The sequence below is a fragment of the Histoplasma capsulatum genome (assembly GCF_000150115.1).
Source record: "Histoplasma capsulatum G186AR genomic scaffold supercont2.4, whole genome shotgun sequence".
NCBI classification, from domain to species: Eukaryota; Fungi; Ascomycota; class Eurotiomycetes; order Onygenales; family Ajellomycetaceae; genus Histoplasma; species Histoplasma capsulatum.
Window position 1 is genome coordinate 1370079 of NW_025544804.1, and position 10267 is coordinate 1380345.

The following is a 10267-nucleotide window of genomic DNA, read 5'->3' on the forward strand; positions in this document are numbered from 1 at the left end:
GTAATCGATAGAATAAAAAGAAGTAAACTAAAAAAATAAAAATAAAAATACCTCTATTTCCTCAAGAATTCCTCAACCTCAAACCCCACCCTTCTCAACGCCTTCTCTTCAATCCCCTGTGCCGAATTGCCTACCTGCCGCACAACTAGAGTTCGAGCCTCCTCTAGCCGTATTTCGACCGGATTGCCGCCAAATTTGTCCAGCTCTTCCTTTTCGCAGTCTCGTATCAATACTGTGACATCAGGGCCAGCGCACCCGCGCCAGAGCGAGGCCATCCATTGCCAGTGGTCGGTGGGCGTGTAAGAGTCGTTGATGGGGATGGCACATGCGTGGGTGTCGGCAGTCGTTAGCTGGTAACGTGGTACAAGAGCAAATCGGAACGTTGATTCGGATTCTGCGGGCATCGATGCAGTTGCCGGCGCGGACGCGGATGTGGGTGTAGGCGCTAGCGTAGGTGCAGTCAGGGGGGAAAGGACATCTGGAGAGCTGATGCGAAGTTGGGCTGTTTTGGGGATGATAGACCGAGGGGATATGCTGGTGGCACACCCCTCCGGTGCAGCTGACTGTGTGGGTGACTCTGGTCCCCCTTTGATAAAAGACACGATTTCATTGGATATCGTGTGCCAGGCAGATATTGTTTTAAGATATTGGACGGTTGGATCACGGGAATCTTCTGTCGTTTCACTGTCGCATGGCTGCAGTTTTGCTTCTGAGCTTTCAAATACTCGGACAATGTTTTTGCCATCCTTTGATAGAGCGGCTTGCAGGTGTTGGATCATGTACTTGACAGACTCTCGCCTTTGCCCTTCAACTGCCACCAAAGCTCCTCGTCTGATAGAGTGTCCCTTGGAGGGGCATGCCATTACTGGAGGAGAAATTCGCGCGAGAACCTTGATCTTGCTGAGAAACGATATGCTCATCACTTTTGCCTCAACGTTAAATTGGTTTTGTTGTGAGAGAGACATTGTCTGAAGTGGTGGAAGGGTCAAACTGGGATCAAGAGGTATATGCTGGGTCGCTCCATGCCGGTAAGCACGACCAGGCGGAGTAGCCCCTGATGAATAAGGAGTTCTGAGGTAAAGACTATCCGGCCGCGGAAGGGATGTGCTTCGGGGTGAGTATGGGTATTCGGGACTCAAATCACGGCTAGGAACATATATGCCGCTCCCGTTGAAACGCCGTCGCTTGACATCAGGTGCCAAAGGCGTAGCCTCTTCACGAAGTTGGTTACGGACTGCTACTCGACGATCCATACTCCCTGTTACTTGGATAGGACTTGGCAGCTTACTGCTATCCTCAGACCGTCTCACCTGAAAATCTCGTTGCACAGGCTGAATTGACTGAAAGGAGGACGAGGTGGAAGTTACCGGACTTGAGCCAGAAGAGGTGAATGGTGTACTTGGCATAGACGGAGGATTCATGACCCGCCCACCGCATCTGTTGCATACAGAAGCACCTGTCGGATTGTTGCTGATGCCTGAGCTAGTCGCTGCGCTGTTGCCACCAGTTCTGCCATAACGGCGAGGCTGGTATCGATAATCAGGGTACTGCTGCTGGTGTCGAGCTTTTTCCTCCTAGTCCACCATCAAAACCCTATACTTTGCTTTTCCATTCTATTTATAATTGGGGGAAATGTTAACGTTGCAAAAGAAATACGAATTTCTCACCTCAGCCAGATTCTTCCAATCTTGCTTCGATTCCAATGGAAGAGTCCTCCACTTTTCACCTATGATCTTTGATATTTCGGGATTTGCAAGGCCAGGATTTTGGGCAACGACTGATGCTTGGAAATGCTGGCGGAAAAGAATGAAAGCTAATAAACGGAGGATAAACAAAATTAACATACTGTTCACTGTGAGGCTAAGAAGCAACGCAACAAAAACATAGAACGAAAGGGATAGACACGGTGGAACATATGTTCCGCCCTTCTTTCATTCGGAGGTAAAAACAAGTTGCGACAAAGGAATTAGACCAACGGACCATTTCTTGGGCGAGGGATTTTGGGATCGGGCTGACAGAGACAAAATTGCAGGCCAGATGATTCTTTCGACGATGTGGACTTTGAAGAACTTGAGGATGCGGATCGCTCCTGTCTTTCAGCTTCGGATGTGATCAATAAACAAGTTCTCTTTCTGGCAATTGGTGAGATGAGAGGCTGGATATCAGCTAATATGGGGTTTTCGGGGCTTGGGATTGTGGTTCTTGATAGAGAAGCTGCCAGGACTCTGCCATCTAAACCGACAGAGTGGTGACTATTGTCTTCAGCCGCAATCTTGGAGAACCTGTCTGTCATAATTCGATGATCCACTGGGGTGCTGGTCCTGGTGGGCAAATCACGGCCGGTGGGATCATAATGCAGAGCGGGAGGTTTTGGGAGAACTCGATCCCAAGACATGAATGGGTGTTCGAGAAAGGGAAAGGAAACGAGAGAAATGAAAACGAAGAAAGAAAGGAAAGAAAAGGAAAGGAAAGAGTAAAAAGAAAAAGATAGCGAAGGAAGAAGAAAAGATAGATATCAAGATATCGAAGCAGGACATAGAAGACACGAACGAGTGAGGAAGAATGGAAACTCCTAACTCGAATTCTTGCATTCTGAATGGACAAATTGGCTTCTGTAAGATATTAAGCTTGAACGTGGCGAATAGGGTCGCTTCACGGGCGTCAAAATCCTTTGTTGTTAGAAAAACCCACGTTTGGTTTATTTTAGTCGCTCTTCTTTGTTTCTGGTTTGCGCAACCCAACAGTTGCAAACAATCGCGGTCGTGGGCTGGGCTGCAGCCTGTGTTGTTGTAGTGTCCTGTCCACAAAACTTAAACTATTGTATTGGTTCCTTTGTCCACGATGAAAGCGGAAAACTGCACAGGTCCTTTGAGGTGAGACATCCAATCCGGCTGGCGCTGCAACAACGTGATGAAGAATTGCTGATTCCAACAGAGGGAAATTACAAACGGCCATTGGATAGACCGCATTGGCATGGCGGAGAGTGCGGGACAACAGGAAGCGACAATAATATCAGAAGAGAGTAGTACAAATAATGATAGAAAATGCGCGTCATTTTCCGTCGCTTTTATAAACAAAGAGCATGGAGCGCCGGAAGCCATTGAAAACACAGAGGCGGTAAGCGGAGAGCATCTATAAAATCGTCTTTGCTGGTTCATCACATCTCGTTTCGTCCTCCAAGAATCTCACAATGCCAGCTCCAGCGACAACAAAATTAAGAAAGGCTAATCGAAGCCAAAAACGATTATCCAATTGTCCCAAACTGGACGCGGCCATGTCGCGTAATAAGACATGCAGCGAATAATCCTGTGTGATTCCCAACGCTGGTCAGGGCTGCGGCTATCAAATGGGATAGCCCCGCCTTTGTGTCGTTTGCGGCTTGAGCGCCGGGTTCCATAAGCGGTCGGTGACTGACTCAAAGACCAGAGTTATCGTAGGCGCTGTTGGGACAAGCGCTCATGAAGTTGAGTGGCCCGTCTAGTCGAGCCACAGTGTAATAACATCATCAAATATTCCTGACCTATCATTTTGTGGGCTGTTGGATCAAGATGCACATCATGCAAAGTAAATCCGCCAACACTTCGAATAGCCTCGGCTTGCTAGCATCAAATGGCCACCATGGCTCACAGTTGCCAAAACAGGAATTCTTCGGGAATCGAGCAAAGCATATCCTGTTCCCAAAATCTTCTTTTCTGCGACCAACTGCACAAGCATGGCTAAGTCAACCTGAATCCTGGTCCTTTAACCATAATATTGCATCTTCGTTAATCTAGTAACCGTTTGTTGTCTCTGGCGTATCCGATTAAGGATGAAAGAATTGGAGACAAGCTATTCTCCCTCGAATTCGGCTCCAGCGCACGGCTCGATTTTGTAAGAACCCAGAGAACCTATTTTTGGAGCTTCGTTATCATCATTGAAGATTGGAAGAAACGGCCTATCTAACCACTATATAACGATTAACTCCATGTAATTTGCGATCCATATTTCCCGCTTAGGGTTCGTGGATATGGATAGAAGGCTTAGAACAGACCCCTTCGCAGCTTGCATAGTTTGTTCGAATGATCGCGAAATATCCCAGAGCGTAAACGATGCGGTGAGGATAGTGAACTTCGATGAAACATCTTGGTCTGTTAATGTCCATGTAATTTCTTTGATCATCCAACAGCATTTAACAGTGGGTTGGGTCTTCAGGTCTGCAACCGGCAATCGAGCCCATTTAATGTTTGAAACCCTTTGAGCTTCGTCAATGTCAACTACAGCGGCCCACATGGGATGACTCTGCCATATTTTCGTCAAGAAAAGTACGCTAATTTTAGCCTGTGCACTATGGCTGATGAATCCGGAAGAGCAATATAAATAATGATTTGCAACGAGCAAAAAGCTGGATCCGTACCTCAAAACAAAGCCATTCGGTCCACACTCCTCCCTGGAGAAAACCTGACGTATCTTTGGAATGTTACTGCCACTCGAATCACCAAAACTAGCCAAGAAGTAACCGGATCGGCTCGAATTGGAAATCTCACGCGGGGAGGAGCTGGCATTTGAAAACGATGGCCCATGGCCGTAAAATAAATGCATGTCTAAAGGGAATTTCGGAGATTGACATATAAAAAAAGACACTGGAGCTATCTCCCAACCAGCACATCGTCCATACCTGCGTGGGAAGGGGGTTTGAAGCGGCTTCCGGCAGCCGTTGGGGATTTTAGTTTGGCCCAGCAATAAATGGAGGACGCAGGAGAGTTTGTTTGCAGACTCGCGAACAGCAATAAGTCAAAAGAATTAATCTCAGACAAATAAACCCCTAGAGGGTGGGAGAGAGGTGATGGATTAACATTACCTTGCAAAAAACGCAACGTGAGATGCGCTGGCAAGCCTGCAAAACGATGCCTCCAAAAGCTCCTCGGCCAAGGTGAAGATAATCAAAGGAAAAGTCGCCCGGCTTATGCCAGACCACCTTATACGCCTTTTCCATGCAATCTGGACTGTGGACATACCTTAGGGAGAGCCCATCACAATCACGTATTGCGTCTGGCAGGATAGTGTATAATTTGCCAGCACGAGCGGAGAGTGTTTGCTCATATTGATACGCTCAGCGAGTATTACGGCCGTATAAACGAAACCGTCTCCCATCATAGTATTATTATGTGCAGATTTCTGATCGAAGTTGCTGGACAGAGCATCTATGTCATGCTAGTGGGGTATTGTCACTTGCTCAGGCAAAGACAGAGCGCGCTTACTCTAGCAGAGGGAAGGCTCCGAAATAACTCTGCAGCTTTGATATTCCAATACTTGCTCTGATCTGGGTTGTTGGCATTGAGCTGGCGATGGAGTGAGGGTTAAACAGATGCCTACGAACGTCGTCAGTACAAAAGTTCAGATGATTGATTTGAGATCCCCCAGCGAGCCTTCGACATTGAATTACTACAGAACAAAACATGCACTTTTTTCATCGAACAGAACAATCTACCTTCTATCCATGATATCAAGTCTGGAGAGATGTTACCCTGGCACGACAATGTTTTAACCAGATGGGTTCAGCCCCTAAATATTTGTTGTTAAATCTTACTTAACTCAAAACTTCCAAAGCTCCTCCTATCAACCTCTCAGTTTCATAACTGAGAAACTGCAGTAGAACAGACCCTTCTGTGTTTTATTTCCCCTTTTAATTCCATATATTGCAGTCCGCTGAGACCGCGCAGGTCAATTAATGCACACAAATGTTGATAACAGAATGTGATGCCCAAGGCATAGGACTCACCAGTGTTTGTGTGATTTAGGGATATCTATACCTAACGCTTTCTATTCCTAGACGCCGTGGAGTGTCGTAATATGAGAGGGGGAGATATAGATACTAGTATTGCACCTGCACAACCTGCTAGATACCTCGAAAAAAAAGTACATCTTTTGTGGTTTTCGGAGATACCTTCTAAATATTTAATATAGAGATAATGCGCTAAACATATCTCATAGCAGAAATACAAAAGTCACGTATTTGGATCTTTATCTCATCTCAAAGCTGTGATATCAAGGAGAGTCGAGCCGGAATCAAGATCACGTGCGTCATGGCCCAAAAAAAACATCGAAAAATAGTGCGTCTTGGCGTATAGGGCTGCTTATATAATATGACCATCCTGTTGAGGTTAGGCGTCGCTTAGTCAACAGCCCACAGTCTGCAAATTCGCTACGCCAGCAAAACCCACCAACAAAAGATTCGATACCACGAACGCTTGACGACGACGACCTCAACCGACCGACCTCCCTCCTGACCGACAACTTTGCGCCTCCCGTCTTGACCGCGGAACCTTCGTCAAGATGAAGCTCAACATATCCTACCCGGCCAATGGGTCTCAGAAACTGATCGAGATTGAAGATGAACGCAAACTCCGGCCGTTTATGGAGAAGCGCATGGGATCCGAAGTCAGCAATTCCCTCTACCCCCACATCTTCCCTCCCCTGCGGTATCCCTGGGGCAAGAATTGCGTCCCTATGGTCTAGCTGCTGGTTGGAAATGATTGTCTTTGGAGTGGACCCTCGTGCTGATTCCTTTGCTGTGGTGTTTATAGATTCCCGGCGATTCTCTAGGAGATGAATTCAAAGGATATCTGTTCAGGATCACTGGTGGAAATGACAAGCAGGGTACGGGCGGATAAGCAAGAACCTTTGGAGGAAGACTGTTTTGGAAGTGTCAGATGCGTGGGAAATGATTTGCTGACTCTTGTATTGAAACGAACAGGTTTCCCTATGAAGCAGGGTGGTATGTTATAATTCGACCAAGGAAAGGATAGCTGGAAGTGAGGATAAAATAAGGAAACTAAAAACTTATTTTTTGCCGCAGTCTTGGTCCCAACACGTGTTAGACTGCTCCTCAGCGATGGACACAGGTAATACTCAATTCGCTTTATATTGCAAATTGTAGGGGGCTTCTGTGCTAACTTGAATAAAAAGTTGTTACCGCGCCCGCCGAACGGGAGAGAGAAAGCGCAAGAGTGTTCGTGGAGGTATGTACTCTCTTATTCCCTGCGTTATATGAGAGCAAGAGAATTAGAAAAGTACGAACCGTTGTCTAACGCGTTAAAATAATCGATTTTCAGCTATTACCAACTTCGACCTCAGCGTCCTGGCCCTCAGCATCGTCAAGCAGGGCGAAGGCGAACTCCCCGGCCTTACAGATGTCGTCAACCCCAAGCGACTCGGCCCCAAGCGTGCCACCAAGATCCGCAAATTTTTCAGTCTCGACAAGAAGGATGATGTGAGAAAATTCGTTATCCGGCGCACCGTCACTGGCAAGAATGGAAAGGAATATACCAAGGCCCCCAAGATTCAACGTCTTGTCACCCCCCAGCGCCTCCAACGCAAGCGCCAGCGGATCGCCCTCAAGCGCCGCCGCGCCGAGGCTGCCAAGGAACAAGCGTAAGCTGGACCCTTAAATCTTTGACATTGCTTTCAAGCCCACCGCTGCTAGATCACAGTGGTGGCAATGAACTCATGGGTGAAATTATACTGATGGTTTTCTTTTTCGTTGGTAATGTAGTAACGACTATGCCAAGCTGTTGGCTGCGCGTGTGCACGAGGAGAAGGCCAAGCGTGTGGAGCTCCGAAAGCGAAGAGCGTCGTCGATGCGGAAGTAGTGGTAATGCGGGGCCCAAGGAGGAAGGTGTCTTGACGGGTATTCCGAGGGGAGAGAGTTGAGGTTGAAGTTGGGGTGGGAGTCTTTTTTCCATGTGTTTGAACTCGATAGACGAATACCAAGTATTCGAGGGATGATGCTTCACGATGAGATGGCGTGGCGGGATTGGGCAATCAATCAAATACACAAATGGGAATTATTCTGTTTTTTTTTTTCTTTTTCTTTTTCGCCTAAGGAAAGCATGTTATAGTATTTTTTTCCCTCGCCTTTTCAGAAATCCTTGCCTCTCTTACCCATCGGTGCGAGAGAGACATTCAAATCCAAAATTTGATTTCAGGTTTTTCCCGAGTTCTTTCTACCATCAACTAGATCCTACGGTCCACGCATTAACGTCTAGGGTGAATCCCTATCTCGCTATCGGATTGTTGTAGACAGGACCTTTCCCAATAGCAATGATGGCTCTGAATTTCATTATCACTTATTCCAAAGAATGGGGAACCGAATTCTCATGCTGCGGTACGATTGATCACATCTAACCAGCACAAAAGGTTCTTTTTTACAATATCCCTTTCACCAGCGCGAGCCAGCACTCACCAAGTTACGAAGGGAAAGCCTACGTTCTGTCTTTCAGGTTATGTATGTGTAAGTGATGGCGATTCTTAGGTGGGAAGAGACGATGGAAAAGGCATGGAATTAGGAGGAAGATAGAACTGAAAGGAGCGGAAAAATGACGAAACAGGAAGACGTCTTGAATCACATTAAAAACGCCTATTCATATATCGATTTGTGAGTGCTGATCTTTAGCATAAATAGATCTAACAAAGTGGAGAAATTATCGAGCCGGAAACAGAAGAAACGAGAGAGAACACCAAGATGACGAAAACATAGAGACCCCAAAAATGATAACTGCCAACCATCCAACCGAAAATTACGTAAAAGAAAAAATGCTACGACACATGCGAAAACAGAAAGCTAACCGATTCCCCGTTGTGCGTTCTCCGACAGGCCTCTGCAAGTGTCGGGCTGATATCGATGGTCTCCAATCGATCACACTGTTCCTTCTTCTCCTGATGCGGGACAGTGTTCGTGACCACAATACGCGAAAGTATGCTGTTATTGAGCGTCTCGATGGCTTTTCCACTTAGGATACCATGTGTGACTATGGCAACAACCTCTTTGGCTCCATGATCCATGATCGTGCTGGCTGCTTTCACGAGCGTGCCGCACGTATCAGCCATGTCATCGACGATTATGGCAATTTTATCCTTGACATTGCCGACTAGGACCATGCGTGAGACCTCGTTGGGCCTTGCACGTTCCTTGTGGATGAGCGCGAATTGGAGATCGAGGCGGTCGGCCATGGCTGTGGCACGCTTTGCGCCTCCGGCATCAGGGGATACGATTACGCAGTTGGCAACGTCCAGATTTTGTCGAATCCATCGCAGCATACTTGGCTCGGCGTAGAGGTTGTCTACGGGCACATTGAAGAAGCCTTGAATCTGACTTGCATGAAGGTCCATGGTAATGACGTGGTTACAGCCTGCTGTCTGAAGCATGTTTGCCATGAGCTTTGCGGTGATTGGTGCGCGGCTTTTGTCCTTTTTATCTTGACGGGCATAGGGGAAATTTGGTATTACGGCAGTGATGCGTCTCGCGGAAGCAGTCTTGCAGGCATTAATCATGATGAGGAGTTCCATGAGTCCGTCGTTAATATCATTTGGGCGGGTGGACTGTAGAATGAATACTATCACTTTTGTCAGTATGCACAACTTCGGCGCAAGTTCACTCTCAACGATATTGCAAGTAATTCACAAGGAAGGGAAGAGGTATTCCCGCTCATCAAGGACACTATCGTCTGCAGAAAAAAAATCCAACGGAGTTGTAAATGCAACCCCTGAAGGCAGGCAAAGGGGTAAATACCATCTTCATCTCTCACGCTCTCCCCAATCGTCACGCTAGTTTCCTGATTCGAATACTGTAGCACCATAACCCTGGTCAATTCAATACCAAGTCTGCGGGTATGCACGAAAGTAGCGGCTTGGAGGGTAACAGCCCTCACAGAACCGCATCGTGAAAGCAGTCAGTAAAAGATATTCCATCTAGCCAAGGTCCTAAAACAAATCTACACCGTTGCACAGAGTCAAACAGCAAAAGGGAGATTGAGTGACGGCTATCCTCAAGGCATTTGCGCTGTGCGGGGAACAAAGAGCAAAGTAACATAACATCTCGTTTCATATAAAACAGAATGCCATCGAGTTCTCCTGGCTCAGTGAGGGGATGTTGAAATTGGCCAATCATTCAAAAGAGTATGAGCATCCCAAGGTCAAAGTGGATATAGAGAGAAACGCCACATATTCAAAAATAGCACGAAACGGGGCAAGGCGAGTATTCTCCCAACCTCACCAAAACATGCCTTTTAAACAAAAAAACAAAAGACTACAGTTGTATGGATAACAAAAGGGGACGAACATACCTATCCGCAACGAGCTGGGCAAGCTCAGGATGACTATTACCAGTCAGGAGCTTGATGGAGTTGGTCGCCATAATGAGAGGGCTTCAACTTCGCAGATCCGGAGGGAGATGGCACAACGTTCTTCCCTGTGCGTTCTCAGCACCAGAGGTGTCAATGAAGTAGAGGGG

General features: G+C 46.9%; 3 protein-coding genes across 3 annotated transcripts; 1 reads left to right on the forward strand and 2 right to left on the reverse strand.

Annotated features, from left to right (window-relative positions):
* Window positions 1–53: 53 nt before the first annotated feature.
* HCBG_03514 (HMG-box transcription factor) lies at window positions 54–2293 on the reverse strand (the record flags this gene model as incomplete). The annotated part of the gene is made up of 3 exons (XM_045430563.1): window positions 54–1574; window positions 1668–1813; window positions 1981–2293. 3 exons carry the CDS (start codon window positions 2291–2293, stop codon window positions 54–56), a joined length of 1980 nt encoding a protein of 659 aa, XP_045288706.1.
* Window positions 2294–6312: 4019 nt separating this feature from the next.
* On the forward strand, window positions 6313–7974 carry HCBG_03515 (40S ribosomal protein S6; the record flags this gene model as incomplete). The annotated part of the gene is made up of 7 exons (XM_045430564.1): window positions 6313–6417; window positions 6564–6636; window positions 6734–6754; window positions 6836–6881; window positions 6946–6998; window positions 7092–7410; window positions 7532–7974. The coding sequence occupies 7 exons, from the start codon at window positions 6313–6315 to the stop codon at window positions 7626–7628; spliced, it is 714 nt and encodes a 237-aa protein (XP_045288707.1).
* A 600-nt stretch (window positions 7975–8574) lies between these two features.
* On the reverse strand, window positions 8575–10171 carry HCBG_03516 (ribose-phosphate pyrophosphokinase; the record flags this gene model as incomplete). Its single annotated transcript, XM_045430565.1, has 3 exons — window positions 8575–9357; window positions 9564–9681; window positions 10101–10171. The coding sequence occupies 3 exons, from the start codon at window positions 10169–10171 to the stop codon at window positions 8575–8577; spliced, it is 972 nt and encodes a 323-aa protein (XP_045288708.1).
* Window positions 10172–10267: the final 96 nt, after the last annotated feature.